Source organism: Phascolarctos cinereus, unplaced genomic scaffold (assembly GCF_003287225.1).
Source record: "Phascolarctos cinereus isolate Bilbo 61053 unplaced genomic scaffold, phaCin_HiC Scaffold_726;HRSCAF=1367, whole genome shotgun sequence".
NCBI classification, from domain to species: domain Eukaryota; kingdom Metazoa; phylum Chordata; class Mammalia; order Diprotodontia; family Phascolarctidae; genus Phascolarctos; species Phascolarctos cinereus.
In genome coordinates this window covers 7,984,367-8,005,763 of record NW_027556098.1, presented here as the reverse complement: position 1 = coordinate 8,005,763, position 21,397 = coordinate 7,984,367, and the positions used below count along the sequence as shown (strand labels likewise).

Sequence of the window (21,397 nt, the reverse complement as noted above, 5' to 3'; positions counted from 1 at the left end):
CATGCTGATGACAGTGTCCACATTGGGAGTCTCTTACATCAGTGAAGTCACAGCAAAACAGTCATTATATTTAATTGTAATGAAGGAAAATAAAATATTAAACTTTTACAACTTTCCCATGGTTAAAGAGATGAGTTTAAAGCAGACATTTACAATCTGAGCTACTACCCAACATGGCATACCATGATTGATTATACTAAGATGAACAAACTGTGGGCTGTTGTTATTTAAACTAGAGATGGACCTAGCTAGGTTCTGCCTTTCTTACAGTCCTGACAAATTTATTCATATACACCCTAACTGCAGGGAACTTGGCAATTGCTTTTTTATGACTCATTTCTTAATGTACTATTGGGAAGTCAGGGTTATTTATTTTCTTCATTTTATAGCTGAGAAAACCAGGCATAGAAAAAACAACATGACCTCCCCATGATCAGTCTACAAACCAATGGTTGGGAGTATTAAAACCTGTTGGCTGATGAGATCACAAACCCACAGTCACAGGCCACCTAAAGGTCTATATTTCTTCTTAAAGAACTAATAAAGAGGGGGCAGCTAGGTGGTGCAGTGGATAGAGCTCCAGCCTTGGAATAAGGAAGACCTGAGCGCAAATCTGGCCTCAGACACTCAATACTTACTAGCTGGTGACCCTGGGCAAGTCACTTAACCCCGATTGCCTCATCAAAAAAAGAAGAATCCATGCAGATCACATTTTTAATCTCACCTCTGTTTTAAAATTATATTCACTATCTTTTCTAAAATTATTATCATTTTGGTCCTGACTCAGAGCTAATTCTGGGAAGGGGTATATTTTAAATCCAGCCCTTTTTGCACCTTCAGTTTTCAGATTTATTTTTGAACTGGTTCAGTTAATAAAAGATTTTTTTTTTTTGGTGACAGTTAAGTAACCTCTACTTCCTTCTTCCGTTGTAAACTTCTGCAAATAACAAAGCTGGCTCTGCTGCTTGCAAAGGAACTACTTTCTGAAAGTGAGTTGGTTTGCTTTCTCTCGGTGTTCCTGCACCCTTCACAATCCTTCTCTGACAAGCTCCAGGGACATGAAAACACGTAACGAACATTAAAGGAAAAGCCCCCAACGTGGTAGGTCTCTTCCTTTGTTTCAACATTAGCATTATGCATATTGTAATTTCTTGAATGAAAATATGATTCTGTCATAGTACAAACTAGATTGAAGATATGTCATGATTGCTTAGACAAAAACAGTCCGAGTTAGGAAAATTTAAGATTTCAGTTCAAATTCAGCTCTTATCAGAAGGTCTACCTATAAATTCTCTTTATTTTACACGTCAGCTCATATGATCCTGAGACTCAATTTTGAAATTCAAAAGGCTGATGATCATGTTCAGGAAGACAGTAAAATCCTCGATAACACTGCATGAATGAACTAGGAATGGTCAGCCTGGATAAGAGAAGAGTTATGGGGTGACATGGTGATGTCTCTTCTAGTGTCCAAGGAACTGTCCATCTCACGTAAGAGGGATTAGATTTGTTCTTGACTCTAGAAGGCAGAACTGAAAACAGGGAGAAAGAAAGATTATGAAGAGGTAGATTTAGGACTGATGTAAGGAAAAATTTCCTAAAGTTAGAACTAGCCAAAAGTAAGAAGGAAGGTAGTGCATTCTACACCACCAGGCATATTGAAGAAAAGGCTGCCTGCTTGTTGGATAAGCCGCAGAAGGGATTCTTGAGCAGTTATGAATTGGATAGCTGACTTCTGAAGTTCTTTCTGACTCTGAGACTTTGTGATTCTTTGAAAATTATGCTAAAGAAATTCACCTTAGTTCTGCCGTTTTTGTTTCACAAGGTATAACAACACCCCTTCCAGAGCCATGCAGGGGAAATGTTGCCCCTATGACAGAAAACAAATTCTCCTTTCTTTTACCGAGATCTAAAGAGTATGCCAAGGAACTTTAACCGAGCATGTAGCCAGAAACTAGGGATAAAGGTCAATGTTTAAAGATAATATTCAACATTTATAAACTATTCATTTGATGCCTATATGTTAAATCTTAATATTAATTCATTATTTGTGGTTCCTTTAAACAAAATAGTTTCCTTATTTATCTCTTTTAATCAAGTCTATTTCTGCTTTTGTTTCTGAGGTAATGATTGCTACCTCTGTTTTTGAGTTCATCTTAGGCATAACAGATTTTTCTCCAGCACGTAATTTTAACTCTGTGTGAATTTTTAATTTTCAAGTGTTTCTTATAAGTAACATGTTGCCTGATGTTGCTTTCTAATTCATTTTGCTCTCCTTGGGTGTTTTCATCCCGTTCACATCCATTTATGATCACAGATTGTTTGTTTTTCTCCAAACTATTCTCTTACATTATTTTCTCTTTGTTCTCCATTCCTTTCTTTATCACAGATATTTGTCCTTTCTTTCTTTCCCTTAAGCCCTTCATCACAATTCCCTTTCTGAGTTTAGGGTTTGTTTTGTTTATGACTAATCCCTTCTTAAGTCTTCCCTCCTTCTTATTCCTCCCTTTCCCCTTTCCCTGTTCCTTTTTAATTTCTGTAATTAATTAAATGTATGTGTGTGTCTGATCTACCCTCCTATGACCAGTTTAGATGAATGTGAGGTTCAAGGAATACCTGCTTACCATCTTGCCCTCATTTAGACAGAATTATACTTGCACACCTTGATTATTCACTATTTTTCTTTTACTTTTGTTAATAATACTTTTTCCTCCCCTTTTCATAATAATAATAATAACTGGCATTTATATAGTGTTCTAAAATATCTCATATAATCCTAATAATAACCCAGGGAGGTAGGAGCTATTAATATATTCATTTTATAGATGTAGAAACTGAGGCAGATAGAGTTTAAGTGACTTACCCAAGGTCATACAGCTAGCATGTGTCTGAGGCTAGATTTGAATTCAGGTCTTCCTTCCCTCTCTCTCCCTTGTTTCCTTTCTTGCCCCTTATCATAATTCCCCCTTTGAGCACTAAACTAGCACCAAAAGAAAATATTCTTGACGTTTGATACTCTATCCATTGCACCTTAAGTGGCACAGAGCAGCACTGGAAGAGAAAAGAGTCTCTTGAAATATTTCCTTTTTCTGGAAAATCAGAGTACATAGTAAGTGAAAATTTCATTCTACATGAGTGGTCTTTAAAGACCGCTTTAGGAAGTTGTAGGGAGAGAACCAGGAGTCAGAAAGACCTGAATTCAAGTCTAGTCTCAAACACATACTAGCTGTGTGACCTTGGACAAGTCACTTAAACTCTATCTGCCTCAGTTTCTCCATAGTGAGGTCTATTTAATTTTGAAAGAAACATTTTAACTGTAAGGATTTCTTAAACAAATTTGAGAGGTGTATTTTTGTAGCAAGACAAATCTATGAATTTAAGGATAATAAAATATTTTTAAAAATACGTCAGATATAAATGGATGAGTACAATGACTCTGAATCAGTGATTTGTCAGTAAAACTTGTGATATGTGTTAGTTTTTATGTGGTTTTAAGTAGTTGTGTTTTAAGCTATACTCTTGAGATGAATATCTTTGTAGAATGAAGTGAACAACCAAATCTGGTTAATTTAATCAATATAGGCAGGTAAAGTACACAGTGTACTCTTCTTTGAAACCTAAACTATCTAGGAGATGGGGAGGGTTCCAGACTTACTATTTCATCAGCATAAGGAGCCTCTGGTTTGAATACTCCTGCTATGCAAATTGGCAACTTTCCACAACTTATTGAACTGAGAGATTGAATCTACAGTCTTGGAAAGAATATATATCAGAGGAAAATTTGAACCTAGGCCTTCCTGCCTCCACATCTAGGAATTTTTTCATTACTCCACATTACTTCTTGTTGATCAAATAAGCTGGCAGCTGCCAAATCTCTATTTTATTTACTACCATGTAAAGATAGCTTGATTTTTATAGTAGTATTGCCAGTGGACTCTAATGACATCTTTATATTCATTTATATAAATATCTAGTATCCAGGTCTAGTATCCAAGTGGCCAAAGTGATCTACATGATCCCTTGGAATCTTGATCCATAAAATAATTTTTTGGTAGTTTGATTGGTATGGTAGTGAATAAGTAAATTAAACTAGGTAGAATTGTCATTTTTATTATATTAGCTTGGCCTACCCATGAGCACCTGATGTTTTTCCAATTATTTAGATCTGACTTTATTTCTGTGAAAAGTGTTTTGTAATTGTACTCATAGAGTTCCTGAGTTTGTTTCGGGAGGTAGACTCTGAAATATTTTAGAATGTCTACAGTAACTTTAAATGGAATTTCTCTTTCTATCTCTTGCTGTTGGGCTTTGTTGGTAATATATAGAAATGCTGATAATTTATGTGGCTTTATTTTATAACCTGCAACTTTGCTAAAGTTGTTTATTATTTCAAGTAGTTTTTTTTACTTGATTCTCTAGGATTCTCTAAGTATATCATCATATTATCTGCAAAGAATGATAGCTTTGTTTCTTCTTTGCCTATTCTAATGCCTTCAATTTATTTTTCTTCTCTTATTGCTAAAGCTAACTTTTCTAGTACCATATTGAACAACAGTGGTGATAATTGATATCCTTGTTTTATCCCTCATTTTACTGGAAATGCTTCTAGCTTGTCCCCATTACATATAATGCTTGCTGAAGGTTTTAGGTAGATGCTACTCATCATTTTAAGGAAGACTCCATTTATTCCTGTGTTCTTTAGTGTTTCTAATAGGAATGGGTTATTGTGTTTTGTCAAAAGCTTTTTCTGCATCTGTTAAGATGATCATGTGGTTTCTGTTAGTTTTGTTGTTGATATGATCAATTATGCTGATAGTTTTCTTAATATTGAACCAGCCCTGCATTCCTGGTTTTAATGTATTATTCTCATGATAAGTTGCTGTAATCTATTTGCTAATATTTTATTTAAAATTTTTGCATCTATATTCATTAGAGAAATTGGTCTATAATTTTCTTTCTCTGTTTTGACTCTTCCCGGTTTAGGCATCAGCACCATATTTGTATCATAAAAAGAATTTGATAAGACTCCTTCTTTGCCTATTTTCTCAAATGGTCTATATAGTATTGGAATTAATTGTTCTTTAAATGTTTGATAGAATTTGCTTGTTTGATAGAATGTCTTGTTCAATTTCTTTTTCTGAGATGGGATTATTTAAGTGTTTTACTATCTCTTCTGTTAATCTGGGCAATTTATATTTTTGTAAATATTCATCCATTTCACCAAGATTGTCAAATTTATTGGCATACAGTTGGGCAAAATAATTACTAATTATTGTTTTAATTTCCTCTTCATTGGTGGTGAATTCACCCTTTTCATTTTTGATACTGGTAATTTTAACTGAAGGTTTATCTTAGTTTTATTGAACTTAGTTCAATAGTTTTCTTAATTTCAATTTTATTACTCTCTCCTTGAGTTTTCAGTATTTCTAATTTGATATTTAATTGAGGATTTTAAATTTGTTCTCACAGTTTTTTTTAGTTGCATGCACAATTAATTGATCTCCTCTTTCTCTATTTTATTCATGTAAGCATTTAGAGGTCTAAAACTTCCCCTAAGAACTGCTTTCCTAGCTGTGTGACCCTGGGCAAGTCACTTAACCCTGATTGCCTCACCAAAAAGCAAAAAAAAAAAACTGCTTTCACTGCATCCCATAAGTTTTGATATGTTGTCTCATTATTGTCATTCTCTCAGATGAAGTTATTATTTCCATGATTTGTTGTTTGACTTATTCATTCTTTAGGATTAAATTATTTAGTTTCCAATTAACTTTTAGTCTATCTTTCCATGGCCCTTTATTACATATAATTTTTGTTGCATCATGATCTGAAAAGGCTACATTTAATATTTCTGCCTTTCTGCATTGGATTGTGAAGTTTTTATGCTCTACTACATGGCCAGTTTTTGTGTAAGTGCCATGTACCACTAAAAAAAAAAGTATATTCCCTTATATCTCTATTCAGTTTTCTCTGGAAGTCTACTATATCTAACTTTTCTAAAATCCTATTCACTTCCTTAACTTCTTTCTTGTTTATGTTGTGGTTAGATTTATCTAGTTCAGAGAGGTAGAGGTTGAGGTCCCCCACGAGTATAGTTTTGCTGTCTATTTCTTCCTGTAACTCCCTGAACTTCTCTAAGAATTTGGATACTATACCACTTGGTGAATATATGTTTAGTAAAGATATTACTTCATTGTCTATGGTGCCTTTTAGCAGGATGTAGTTTTCTTCTTTATCTCTTTTAATAAGATCTATTTTTGCTTTTGCTTTGTCTGAGATCAGGATTGCTACCCCTGTTTTTTTACTTCAGCTGAAGCATAATATATTCTACTCCAGCCTTTTACCTTTACTTTGTGTGTTGTTGCTCTATTTCAAATGTTTTTCCTGTAAACAACATATTGTAGGATTATGGTTTTTAATCCATTCTGTTATCTGCTTCCATTTTATGGGAGAGTTTATCCCATTCACATTCACAGTTATGGTTACTATCTGTGTCTTTCTCACCATCCTATCCCCCTCCCCCACTTTATGCTTTTCCTTCTCCTTTCTCACTTTACCTCCTCACTAGTGTTTTGCTTTTGACCACAATCTCCCTCAGTCTGCCCTCCCTTCTATCAGCTCCCTCCCTTTTCTTCCCATTTACCCTTACTACTTCTTCCCTCTCATCTATCCTCCCTTTTCTTTCCCCTTTTCCCCCCCACTGCTTATAGAGTAAGTTAGATTTCTATACCTAACTGATTATGCTATTCCCTCCTTGAGCCAAATGATCAGAGTAAGCTTCAAACAATGTTCATCTCCCTCCCTTCTTTCCCTCTACTGTGATTGGTTTTTGTGCCTTTTCCTATAATATAATTTTCCCTTGTCTGCCCCCTCCTTTCCTTTTCTCCCAGTACAATCACTTAATTAGATCTGCTTAATCCACTTACTTAGATCCATTTAACCTACTTAATTAGATTTTTTTATCATTACACTCAAAGTCAACTTATACCCACCCCCTCTGTCTATGTACATCCCTTTTAAATGGTGTAATAACAATACAATTCTCAAGATTTACAAGTGTCATCTTCCCTAGTCGAGATATAACAACTACTCTTATTAATAACATGGTTTTTTTCTGTCCTGTTTACCTTTTTATGTCTCTCTTGAGTCTTGTTTGTGAAGATCAAATTTTCTGTTGAACTCCGGTCTTTTCATCAGGAAGATTTGGAAGTCCCCTATTTCATTGGATGCCCATGTCCTCCCCTGAAAGATTATGCTCATTTTCGCTGAGTAGTTGATTCTTGATTGTAATCCAAGCTTCTTTGCCCTATGGTCTTTTAATATAGAAGCTGCAAGGACCTGCATAATCCTGACTGTGGTTCCATGATATTTAAATTGTTTCTTTCTGGCTGCTTGCAGCATTTTCTCTTTGACTTGGTAATTTTGGAATTTGGCTATTATATTCCTTGGAATTTTCAGTTTGGGATCTCTTTCAGGAGGTGAGCAGTGGATTCTTTTGATGACTTATTTTACCCTCTGGTTCTAGCACCTCAGGTCAGTTTTCCTTGATGATTTCCTGAAAGATGCTGTCCAGGTTTTTTATTCAGCATGGTTTTCAGGTAGACCAGTACTTTTTAAATTGTCTCTCCTGGATCTATTTTCCAGGTCAGTTGTTTTACCAATGAAGTATTTTACATTTTCATCTATTTTTTCATTCTTTTGTTTCTGTTTGACTAATTCTTGTTCTCTCATAGAGTCATTAGTTTCCACTTCCTCAGTTCTAATTTTTAATGAATTGTTTTCTTCTATTAGATTTTGTACCTCCTTTTCCATTTGGCCAATTCTGCTTTTTAAAGAATTGTTTCCTTCAGTGTGCTTTTTTTTCAGTTGGCCAATTGTATTTTTTAGGGACTTGTTTCCTTCAGTGTACTTTTTTTCCATTTGGCCAATTGTATTTTTTAAAGGCTTTTTTCTACAATTAATTTTTGTCCTTCTTTTCCAAGCTATTGACTCTCTCCTGCATACCACTCATTATTTTTCCCAATTTTTCTTCTACCTACCTTATTTGACTTTTAAAATCTTTCTTGAGCTCTTCCAAGAAGGCTTTTTGGACTTGAGACCAGTTTATATTCCCTTTTGAAGTTTCAGATGTGGGTATATTGACAATGTTGTCCTCTTTTGAATTTTCTGCCTTGTTCTTCCCTGTTCCCATAATAAGAATCTATGGTCATTGTACGTTTGTTTTTGCTCATGTGTTTTGCTCAGGTGTTTGCTTATTTCCTGGCCTTTAAAGAGATTGAGTTCTCCTGCTGGAGAGCAGGGGGCACTGACCCAAGCTTCTTGTGCCGGGTGCCTAGGACTGGTCACTGGCTTTGTGTGCTGGGGCCTCTTATGTTGGCACCTGGAGGCTATAGGGTTCTGGCAGCTTACCTGGTATTGGGCTGGAATCAGCAATACTGGAACTCTAGGGGTACGGGTGGGAAATCTGGCCCCTGGAGGATACCTGCTCACCTAGGCCTTGCACTCCTTTCTTTGGCTCCTGCTTACCTGGGCCTTGCACAGAGATGTTTCACTGCTACAGGGTGTCTCTCAGCCTGGAGCTTTACCTCTTGGAGCTGTGCTTTCCAGTTTTGCTGACGCACTGGAAGACTTGGCTGCCGTAGAACACTGTGGCATGTGGTGGTTTTCCAAGCCAGCTTCCACCAGTTCCCTTGCTCATAGTGAGGCACTCAGGGTTCCTGGTGTTGGTGCTTGCCTGCTTTACCACCCTAGGGTTAGGGATCTCCCCTGGGTATGCTGGGGTGGGGCTTTCTGCTAGCTTGCTGGGCCACCTCCAGTTCTATACTGCTCCCCTTCCCAAAGAGCAACAGGTGCCTTTCCCATTAATCCCCCAAGCTTCCTGGGCTACAAGACAGCTGCACCCTGTCTTTTTCCTAGGGTGATATTTTCTAAGCTTTCAGAGGTAAGTAAGGGAGAGTAAGAGCCATTTACTTCTTACTCCACCATCTTGGCTCCTGGAAGCCCAATTTGATCCCTGGAATCTCCAATGACTATATAATATATCAAATGTCCCATGAGAATCATTTGCATGTGATAGATTAGGGTAAAAGGCCAAAGAGAAGTCACATATCTAGCCATTTGTTGCCATACCTAGGTCATGCCTAAACATTCAATTGGACAGCATTGAAAGGGGGAATAGCAAGGGTAAGAATTCTGGAGAAGAGTGTAGCTTTCATTCAGAATCATATTGAGATGTGTCATGACACAGTAGATACAAAGCTAGATGTGGAATCAGGAAGACTTGGGTTCCAATACCACTTTAGACACAGTCTAGTTGTGTGATCTTGGGCAAGTCATTTAATTTCTCTCAGATTCAATTTCTTCATCTGTTAAAAGTCCTATATCACAGAACTAATGTAAGGACCAAAAAATAGGGTTTTGCAAACCCTAAAAGTACTGAGGAATGTGTACTACTTCTGTACCAATCAGAACTACCATAGCTCCCAATGGAGATTGGTTGTTCTTCTACAAAATAAAGTTGCCAGAGAGCATTTCTTAGGGGATTGGAGGGAGAACAATAACAATGAAACTACATGTGCTAGGCACTGGGGATACAAAGACAAAAACTATGTAGTGCCTGCCTTCAAGGCACTTAAATTGATCTATATCTGGCCACTGGACTCAAACGGCTGTGGAGGAGAAAGTGAGTCTGGTGACTTTGCACAGCCCTGCCTCTCTTAAATCCAATTCACTTGCTGTTACAGCTTCACTTTCCAGATGTCACTGTCCTCTTTAAGAATGAAGGACAAACAGCAATTCTATTAATGATATACAATACATGCATAAATGAATAGAAGAAGGAAAGAATACTGACTACAAGGAACCAAGAAAAGATTGGTGCAGGAGGTGACACTTAAGCTGAACCTCGGACTCTTAACTAGGGATTCTGAGAATAAATACATAGAAGGAATAAATACATATGTGGAAGAGAGCCTACATAAAGGCGCAGAGACTGAATATCAAATTCAAGGTGCACCATGGCAACTAAAATCTCATCTTTTATTGTAAGCCTTCCTTCTTCTTATTGTTCAGTCATTTTTCAGTCATATCCAACTCTTTGTGACTCTGTTTGGGGTTTCCTTGGCAGACACATTGGAATGGTTTGCTATTTCCTTCTCCAGCTCATTTTACAGATGAGGAAACTAAGGCAAACATGGTTAAGAGCCTTGCTCAATGTCATAGAGGTAGCAAGTGTCTGAAGCTGGATTTGAACTCAGGAAGATAAGTCTTCCTGACTCCAGGCCAGCACTCTATCCACTGCACCACTCAGCTGCCCCAAGAAATGCATAGTTCCAATTTCTTTAGGTTTCTTTGCTTCTAGTTTACATCATTCACAGAAGAAAATATGTTAAATTTTACTTACTTTTCAAGTTGCCCTCTGATTTAAACACATTTCTCTCTTTTCATGGTTGAGAGAAGAGTTAACAAACTATCTTCAGTTTCCTTTTTGATTTCCCCTAAAATAAACTGCAAATTCATTCACTTTGGAACTTCAGCTTCTTGTCAATCACCTTCCTCCCTTTTACTAACACTTTCATAGAGTTTTATTCCTAAAACAAATTCACTAAGATATTTTAGCATTTATAAAATTTTAAATTTACAGTAGAGAATTTTCAGTCACAAATTTAGTTTCTAATTAGATTACAATGCCATAAATTACTGCAGACTGGGAACAAAGATTCTCTTCCTTCTTATCTGAATCTCTTGTGGGCCCTACCAGCTAGATCAGAGGGGAAAAAAGGCAAAGAGAGAGAGAGGGGTTCCTTTTCAGAGACTTTAAAAGTTCCTCAGAAAAAAAAAAATTGACCCTTTTTCCTTTGGTTGATCAGGCCATAGGAAGAAGTTACACAAAAAATATAGTGACAGACACATAGATGTTCTTGCCTGCCAATTTTTTCCTTCTTATCTTCCATTTAAAGTTTAATCAAAAGTCAGTGTATACATTTTCCCAAAAACACTCTCAAATCCTTTAATCTGACAAATAAAAATGGGACCTTTTAAGGATCAGAGGGCATGACCCTTTAGACAAGGCATCCCAACAAATCAATAGTTCATTTGATAGGAGTTGTTCCATGGCCGATCTCAATTTCTTTAATAAACTATAATCAAATGTGCCATATTTAGGCTAGAATAATTTATCAGCTGAATCTCTTGCAGTTTTAGACAAAATTTCACACAATTTAATAGTACGCTTTTTTTTTTTGTCATTCCCATTTGAACCAGAGCTTTCCCTGATTCCAAGATGTGAGAAATTTCTCTAAGGGAGTTCCTTTCAGTATGCTACTACTGAATCTCATTATTCCCATAACGCCTTTTCTTGGCTTTATTTCCTTAAGGGACTCCTACACTGCAGCCTGTACCTCTAGAAGGGATTATTCTACCTACAGAATGGATGAATTCTCCTGCCTATAGAAGGGATTCCCCTTCCCCTTACCTTAGCTTGGAAAATTGAAATTGAGTTTGAGGGAGAGTCTGACCTCTGGGGCAGTCCTTCATGGAGAACTCCCTCAATGCACTCTTAGGGAATTCTTCTAAGAGACGTCTTGAGGGCCAGGGTCCCTCTATTGACCTACTACATGGTTCACCAATTACCAAAAATGAAATTGATTAGGACTGAGGAAACAAAATCTGAGCATATCAACTAGTAAGACCAGCAGTTGTACAACAAATTGGATTCAAGGTCCCTCAATAGGCACAAGGATGCCATTTGGCAGTTAATAAAGCTTTCTTATAGGCAAAAATAAGGAACTTATCAACTTTCACAATCTTGAGTGACATAGGCATTCTCTCTTTCTGACTGGCCAGAGTTGTACAAATTTTGTGATTATTTCTAGGACATCCTAGAACATTTTGTGATTATTACAAAAACATACCACAAGATGTATGGAACATATGGTAGTCAGTCCCCATTTACACCAGTTTTTCAGAAGTGTCTCAACATCTTAATCATACGATTTTACAATAAAGCAAGGCCTAACTTACAAAATGAAAGACAATCACAAAATGGAAAGAATCAAGCAATATTGAATTAGTTTTAGATTCCAGTTTCCGGTAATTGTTGCTTAAACTTGAATAGAGGAAATAAGAATGAAGTTTTGATAGCTATAGTTGGTAGTAAGGGTCACATCAGTGATATTTCTGGAATCTGCTTTAAAGCCCTAAAAGTAGCCAGTATTTTTTTCCAGCCTTATATGAGAGTAAGAATAAAACATTATCATAAAGTAATTTTTAATAAGATTTTTTTTTAATTTAAGGGAGAACAAAAGAAAAGGTTTGGCAACTGCATGAATGTGAGCAATGAGGGAGAGAGAATATCTGAGAATCTCTAATGCATTCCAGCAACTAGTAGCTAAAAAGAGATCAGAATTAGACAGATAACAACAGCTGTGAATTAGCTACCTATAGGTTCCTGTTTCATGAGAAAGTAAGAGGCCTATAAAAGGACAGTGAACTTCTTGATCAGCTTTTTCCACTGTCCCCGTGTCATGTCCAGGTCATTCAGTCACTCAGTAAGCATTTATTATGCACCTACCATGTGTCAGGCAAGTTTTGTGGTAAGTTTTGAGAATACAAAAAAAAAGGTCAAAGTCCTTAAGGAACTCATGGTTTAATGAGAGAAACAACATGCAAACAATATATGTACAGATAAACTACATGCAGGATAAATTAGAAATAATCACAGAGAGAAGGCACAGAATCAAGGGGCATCAGCAAAGGCTTCCTGTAGAAGGGGGGCTTTTAGCTAGGACTTGAAAAAAGCCGGGAAGGCCAAGAAGTGGAGATGAAGATGTAGAGCTCTTACTCCTTTTTTCTAGAAGGCAGGTTAACCTGCCCTGTAAGCATGAAATGCAGTCAACTTGGCTATGGCAGAAATTCAAACCCCTCTATGTTGCCACTCATGGCAAAATTCTCCCCAATGCAATTTTATTAAAAAATCCATTTGTAAGTAAAAAAAAAAAACATTAGTAGGAGTTCTGTAAATAGAATGACAACTATAAACATGTATTTATGTAATATATATTATATTTGTAATATAAATTTAATATTTAAATGTGTAGTTGTAAGGAGGTTTAATTGCTCATTTCAACAAACATTTATCAGACAGCTACCCTGGGCAAGATGCAATCTATTCCAGGGGCGGGGAACCCGTGGCCTCAAGGCTACATGTGGCCCTTTAGTTTCTCAAGTTAGGCCCTTTGACTTGGCCCTTTGACTTAATACCAGTTTCACAGAGCAAATCCCCTTAATAAAAGGATTTGTCCTGTAAAACTTGCATTCAGTCAAAAAGCCACACTCAAGGACCTAGAAGGCCACATGTGGCTTCAAGGCTGCAGGTTCCTCACTGCATTCTAGGCACTGGGTTGTCATTCAAGCCTACTTATATAAATTTATTTTTTATAAAATGTTCTTTTAGCAGAAAATGAATACAATTTAAAACTTAATTTTTCACAATTTTCTGGAATATATTTGTTAAATAAATCAGTTATATAGAAATTATGTTTTTCCTTGGGCTGGCCAAATTCTCTGTACTTAAATTATCTTCTAGAAATGTGGTTATGTGCAGATGTGTTTAAAGTCTTTTTTTTTAGGAGAGGTAAAGCATGAAAACTGATTGACAACTACCCTTTTATTAGCACAGGGAGATACTACTACAGGTAGTCAAGAAAGAATCCTTTTTCTTCCCTATCTTCCCTTGTTTCCTCAACAGTGAAATGGAGAGAATAATAGAACCTAGCCCCCATGGGTGTTTTGAAAATCAAATAAGATGATACGTGTGATGCGCTTAGCACAGTTCAGGGCATGTAGTAGGCACTATATAAATGCTATTACTATTTTTATTATTATTGTCTGTGGCTTCCACAAAACTCCCCCTGCCCCAAATTCCCATTTAATTTCTTACGCTGACCCATGATATATCAAAAACATGTTGGGGAAAGTCGCAATGTGGAAGGGATAACTGTACTCCCTCTAAGATTACCAACATTCTCTGACCTGCTAAATCTAATGCCATTTTTGCAGTCTTCATCCTTCTTGATAGTGATGACCACTCCTTCCGCATGTAGAAAACTCCTCTCGGAGCTGTGACACATTCTTCTGGTGTCCTTCCGACCCATACATCTGCTTCTTTTCAATATCCTTTGCTGGATCCACATCTTGTTCCCTTTGTAGAAAGCAGCCTTCAAGTTGATCTTACTGAAACATAAATCTGACCCTATCAACCCTACCTATTTGATAAACTCCAATGTCTTCCTATTTACCTCCAAGATCAAATATGAAAACCTCTGTTTGGCTTTTTAAAGCCCATCACAACTTGGCCCCTTCCTACCCTTCCAGGCTTCCTACATCTTATTCTCCTCCACTTACTCTGTGATCCAGTGACGCTGGCCTCAAACAAGACACTTCATCTCCTTGCACTAAGCATCTTCACTGGAGCCCCCATGCCTGCACCTCTCTCCCTCCTCATCTCTACCTCTCAGCTTCCCTGGCTTCCTTCAAGTCTCAGATAACTTCCCACCTTCTATGAAAAGCCTTTCCCAGGCCTCCTTAATCTTAGTGCTTTCCCTTTGAGATTACCCAAATTTATCCTTTTTATATCTTATTTGTACAGAGCTGGGTTTTTTTAAAAAATTTATTTTATTTTCAATTACTTTGGCTTCTCCATTAGACTGTAAGCTCCTTGTGGGAAAGACCTGTCTTTTGCTTTGTTTTGTATCCCTGCCTCTAGCACAATATGTTCTTAGTAAACACTTGCATGGATGTCCCCTAAGGCTCTATTCTGGGCCCTCTCTTCTTTCTTCATTGCACATTCTCTCTCTTTTGAATGATTTCATCATCTCCCATGCATTCAATTATCTATTATCTCTCTGCAGTTTGTTCCCAAATGTACACATCTAGCTTTCCTTTCACTCCTGAGTTCTGTATCACTGCCTTCTAGACATTTCCACGTACAAGTCCCACACATATCTCAAACTCAACATGTCCAAGACAGGACTCATTATCTTCTCTCATCCTTACCCCATGTACCTTCTACTCCCTTAAAAAAACCATTCCTTTTCCTAATTTCCCTCTTTCTGTTGATGGAACCGCCATCTTTCCAGACACCTGGATCATAAACTCAGAGTCATTTGCAAATATTCCCACTCCTTCACCCCTCCATACCCAATCAATTGCTATGTTCTGGTGGTTCTACCTTCATGACATCTTTTAAATGTACCTTCTCTTTTCTATTCACACAGTGACAATTCTAGTTCATGACTTTATCACCTCTCATCGGGACTATTGCTAATCTCATAATTGGTCTCCCTGATTTTATTCTCCATATGGCTGATTTCTTCTCTCCAAAATTACTTTTTGCTTTCCGACCTCTCTTTCTTCCCCACCCCCCTGCCTCTCTCTTTATATATATGTGTGTGTGTGTGTGTGTGTGTGTGTGTGTGTGTGTGTGTATACACACATATATACATATACATACATATATGTGAGTATGCATGTATACATTTAAATATATGTAGATATAGATATTAACATAGGCATAGACACAGATGTATTATGGTTGTTTAGTCATTTTAATCACGTCCTATTCTTCATGGAATTCCTACATATCCCATTTGGGATTTTCTTGGCAAAGATACTGGAGTGGTTTCCTGTTTCCTTCTCCAGCTCATTTTATAGATGAGGAAATTGAGGTAAACAGGGTTAAGTGACTCTCCCAGGGTCACACAACTAGTATGTGTCTGAAGCTGGATTTGAACCAGGTCTTCCTGACTCCAGGCCTGATGCTCTACCCACTGAGTCACTCAGCTGCTCCATTCACTTTATATAATTACAAAATTATGTAAATTTGCCTTATCTTGGCTATTAGAAAATCCTCTTATTTCTCTAGCATAGTGGAAAGAGAGCTACATTTGGAATCAAGAGAGAGGTGGGTCCAAATCCTTGCTCTGGAGGGAAAGCCACTTAATCCACCTATCCTCAGTTTCTTCATTCATAAAATAAAGCTAATAATACCCACAGTGTCTGCTCACAGGGTTACTTTGAGGATCAAATGAGATAATGTATGTAAAGAGCTAAATTGAAAAATATTTTTATTTATCTTTGTCTCTTCCCCCCTGCCAACAGACCCTGGAATAGGTCATTATATATAGGATCATAGATTGAAAGTTGTAGAAAACCACAGAGGCCAGCTAAACCAACCCCTCCATTTTATATATAAGGAAACTGAGGCCCAAGGACTTTAAGTGATTTGCCTGAGCTTACACAGACCTTCAATATTAGAGGCAGAACTTGAAACCAGGTTTGTGACTCCATAGCCAACATTCTTGTCCAGTGCACTAATGCTGCCTTCCTACATAAAATTTTCTCTTAAAAAAAAAAGAATGAATGAATGGTATTACAAAATTCACCACTAAAGCAATACAGCTGTGTCAGTAATGAGTGTGAAAAGGCCATGTCACTTTGATAGTCACCACAGAGAGAATAAAAACCTACCATCATTTCAATGTCATATAGTTTTCATCTTGGACTATTTTTCATATGTAGGAATTCCATGAAGTTAAAATTAAGGGGAAACATTATAGACCTAATTTGGTATGATTCATTGGACTTCAAAAGCAGAGATACTTTAAGGGAGGTACTTGGGACTAATCTACATGATGAAATACCATTTAAACACTATCAATTAATTCACTAGTCTGCTACTTTAAAAAAAACAAAGAAAATTTAATTTCATTTTTAAGCTTAACTTTATTCTTTTGACAAAAATCCACCTGGTCTCCCTCTGACTTCTCCCACACACATATACACATACATCTTCATTTAAAAAGAAAGAAAAGCAAACCCTTGTTTTAAAACCCCTTCCATTTTTCTTTTTTCCTCAGGTAACCATGATTCTCCAATCTTTAAGTTTTACCTGTTTGTACGTTCTGGTGGCTTGCAGTTCGGAACTCCTAAGTCAGAAAGTTAATTCTAGGGGCTATCCCTGCAGTGTCAGAAAGAACTCTTCTGTTATTGCTGACTGCCGAGCTTGTCGACTTCTCGATGTTCCTAAAGGGCTGGAGCATAATGTGACAGAAATAGATCTTTCTTTCAATTTCATCACGAATATAACAAGTGAGTCATTTGCAGGATTGATCAATCTTACTAAGATAAACTTAAACAGCAATGCAAATTCTGAGGTGGAGAATAGGAACGTTGATGCCAATAAAAGAGGTATGAAAATTACAGATGGAGCCTTCTTTAACTTGACAAATTTAGAAGAACTACAACTAGAAGACAACCAGTTACAGAAAATACCTCTTCGTTTACCACCCTCCTTAACAACACTCAGCCTTGTACTGAATAACATTGGCAACATCACCAAAAGCAGCACTTCTGGACTTACTCAATTGAAAAGCCTCTATTTAGGTTGGAACTGTTTTTATGGCAACGAATGTAAAAAAAAAGTTTTCATAGATGACGGGGCCTTTGAAGACCTTGCCAATTTGACTGTGCTATCACTGTCTTTCAACAACCTTTCCCATGTGCCTCCCAAGCTTCCTTCATCTCTCAATGAACTTTACCTCAGCAATAACAACATCAAAATCATTGATCAAGATGATTTTAAAGGTCTGGAAAATTTAACGGTTCTGGATCTTAGTGGGAATTGTCCAAGATGTTTCAATACCCCATACCCATGTCAACCTTGTGAAAATGGTGCTTCAATCCAAATACACCAAAATGCTTTTCAGAATCTGGCCCAGCTAACCTATTTGAATCTCTCCAGCACTTCTCTCAGAAGCATACCTGCTTCCTGGTTCAGCAACATGACAAAGCTAAAGGTGTTACTTCTTGAATTCAATTACTTAGTAAAAGAAATAGCCACTGGGGACTTTTTAACAAAATTGCCCAATTTAGAAATTCTTGACTTCTCTTACAACTATCTCAAAAATGCTTATCCACGTTATATTAATATTTCTAATAATTTCTCCAAACTGGTCTTTCTCAGGGCAATACACCTTAGAGGTTATGTGTTCCAGGAACTCAGAAAAGAGGATTTTCGACCCCTAGCAAAGCTTCCAAACCTACAGATTATCAACTTGGGTGTTAACTTTATCAATCACATTGATTTCACATTATTTGAAGAGTTTAGTAATTTGAGTGTAATTTATTTGTCAGAAAATAGAATATCACCCCAGGTAACCAATAATTGGGGTAAAAATGATAACTCTCTGTCATTCTCTGATCATGTAATTCACCTACGTTCAACACATACCAATAACGAACCATTAGTTCATTATATGATAGATCCACATAGAAATTTTTACCATCATACTCATCCTTTAATGAAGCGAGAATGTACATCTTACGGTAAAGCCTTAGATCTCAGCTTAAATAGTATTTTTTTTGTCAACCACAACCTATTTGAAGGTCTTCATGACATAGTCTGTCTAAATTTATCTTCCAATGGTAATGCACAAGTTTTAAACGGCAGTGAATTTTCATCTATAAATCGCACCAAATATTTGGACCTATCTAACAATAGGCTGGACTTTGATGATGATGGTGCTTTTCAAGAACTACAGGAACTGGAGGTTTTAGACCTCAGTCATAATGAACATTATTTCCGAATAGCAGGGGTAACCCACCGACTGGGATTTATTCAAAATTTAACCCAACTAAAAGTTTTAAACTTAAGCCAGAATGACATTTTCACCTTAACTGAGAATCAACTGATAAGCAAATCCCTGAAGGAATTAGTTTTCAAAGGCAATCGCCTAGACATCTTGTGGAAGAAGGAAGATAAAAGCTACATTGCAATTTTTAAAAAACTCTACAACTTGACCCAACTTGACTTATCCTTCAACAGGCTTCGTATGATCCCAACTGAGGCATTCCTAAATCTACCCTTCAGCCTTGAGGAACTAATGCTAAACAATAATCACTTGAATGACTTTAATTGGACATCACTCCAATACTTTCACTCCCTCCGACTGCTTAATCTACGCTCTAATTCACTATCCACCATAAATTTTGATCTATCTCATTTTTCAGTGCAGACCCTGTTGCTTGGGAAAAACAGAATTTCATACCTCCCTGATGACTTACTTTCTAATGCTAAGGAACTTTACCAACTTGACTTAAGTTATAATCACATAAAAATGATCAATAAGTCAACATTTCAAATGAAGGCCTCAAATCATCTTAAGATTTTAAACTTAAGAGGGAATCCTTTTGATTGTACTTGTAAAATTGGGGATTTTCGTCGATGGATGGATGAAAACCTTAATGTCACAATTCCTAGATTGGTGGATGTCACTTGTTCCATCCCTGGAGACCAAACAGGTAAAAGCATTATGGAACTGGAGTTAACAGCCTGTGTTTCGGATCTTGTTGCTGCCATCTGTTTTTCCTTTTCATTCATTATTACAGTGACCACTATGGTAATGGCCACTTTTCATCGTTTGTTCTATTGGGACATATGGTATATTTACCACTTATGCTCAGCAAAAATAAAAGGTTATAAGTCTATTTCCACATCCCAAACATTCTATGATGCTTTTATTGCTTATGACACCAAAGATATTTGTGTTACTGACTGGGTAATAAATGAGCTCCGATTTCAATTGGAGGAAAATGAAGAAAAGAAAGTCCTCCTTTGTCTAGAAGAAAGGGATTGGGACCCTGGAATAGCTATTATTGATAATCTCATTCAGAGCATTAACCAAAGCAAAAAGACAATATTTGTTTTAACAAAAAAATATGCAAAAACATGGAATTTTAAAACTGCTTTTTACTTAGCCTTGCAGAGACTTATGGATGACAATATGGATGTGATCATTTTTATTCTCCTGGAACCAGTATTACAGCATTCTCAGTATCTGAGACTGAGGAGGCGGATTTGTAAAAGCTCTGTTCTCAAATGGCCTGATAATCCAAAGGCAGAAGACTTGTTTTGGCAAAGTCTTAAAAATGTGGTCTTAACAGACAATGATAGCCGGTACAACGATATGTATGTCAAATTCGTTAAATAACAATGAAGAATGGACCTACTCCAAATGGTAGGAAGAGAAATAGTTGTATAGTGATATGGTTTTATGAGATAGTTTAACACATTTGTCTTAGAAAGGAGTATTTCATGTGTTTTCTGCTACATGGACTGCAAAATCACCATTGTTATTTATAATTTATCAATGAACACATGATATGATAGGACCAGGGTTCTTTTATTTCCCTGCAAGCAAGATTAGTTTCGTTACCACAGAGGCAACAAACCTGTCTCTCGGACCTGTTTGACCTCTGCCTCTCTTGACACAGCTTCCTGGTCATATTAAGGGCATAAAAACCAGTTGTATGAAGACCACATGAATCATCATTCTGCCCTGATGAACAGATGCATTTCCATATGGAGGCAAAGAAGGATGCATCTGTATGAGCTAAATGCCACTATATCTTTGTTACATATCCTTGCTTGTATATTAGGGCAAAGTAAACCTTCTTTTGTTGATTTGCAATGATTTGCAAGTATCTCATTCTTTCTCAACATTGAACCTGAACTGATAGGATGCTGGCATTATACATGTCAATAATTGGGATGAGATATGATATAGCTTCTTGGCTCATACTGTGGTTGAGTTAGGAGAAGGGTGGGATGATCAAATGGTGGGATACTTCATGGCAGCAGGTCACAAGAGTTACACAAGTAAGGGGACTGACAGGCTGAAGACAGGAAACAGGTCTCTGAACCAGAGGTTCCAGTTCCTGTGGGGTACGAGCCATCAGACAGGGGAATGATAGTAAAAGTGAGAAAGAAACTTGAGAGCTTTCACTAATGTTAAAAAAAATCCCTAGGATTATTTTATTACTGCATTCAAGAAGCAGGTGTTTCCCTGCTCTAAGAGAACAGGGAATGTGTAGGTCTTCTCCGACAAGGAACTAGGATAGTTGCATGAGAAGTTCAAACAGAAACCTGATAAGTCATGGAACAATGACTCTTGGGAACATGGTCTAATGAAGCCAATGCTGATGCTTCCTCATCAGATTTCCACAGTTGGGGATGGACTTACTTTTACAGAATCAGCTAAATTTATTAGAACATCCAGAGAGAAGACTTTTTGGTCCTTTCTCAGGTGGCTGAGACAGAGAGTTATTTCTTATCTGGCACCATAAAGATGAATTCCCATTGCAACCTGCTCCAAGATGAGGACATGCAAGGGAGGGGATAAAATTCCTAAAGTAAATATGTTGGAAAAATTGGATTTATGGAGCCCCATTGCCACAAACTGTCACACCCTATGACCAGCCTGACTAAAGGTTTCTGAGAAGAAAATCACCAGAAAGCTTCAGATTTTAGTTGTAGGTCTCCCTCACCACACAACTATTTAAG

At 37.0% G+C, this 21,397-nt stretch overlaps 1 protein-coding gene across 1 annotated transcript; it reads left to right on the top strand.

Moving 5' to 3' along the window:
- Positions 1-928: 928 nt before the first annotated feature.
- Positions 929-20,525, top strand: TLR8 (toll like receptor 8). Its single transcript, XM_021007491.2, has 2 exons — positions 929-1,101; positions 16,914-20,525. Exon 2 carries the CDS (start codon positions 16,920-16,922, stop codon positions 20,043-20,045), a length of 3,126 nt encoding a protein of 1,041 aa, XP_020863150.1. The 5' UTR covers positions 929-1,101; positions 16,914-16,919; the 3' UTR covers positions 20,046-20,525.
- The last annotated feature ends 872 nt before the right edge of the window (positions 20,526-21,397 follow it).

Bases quoted from the DNA above. Each gene is read 5' to 3' on its own strand.
- TLR8 (XM_021007491.2), top strand. From the start codon at position 16,920: ATGATTCTCCAATCTTTAAGTTTTACCTGTTTGTACGTTCTGGTGGCT.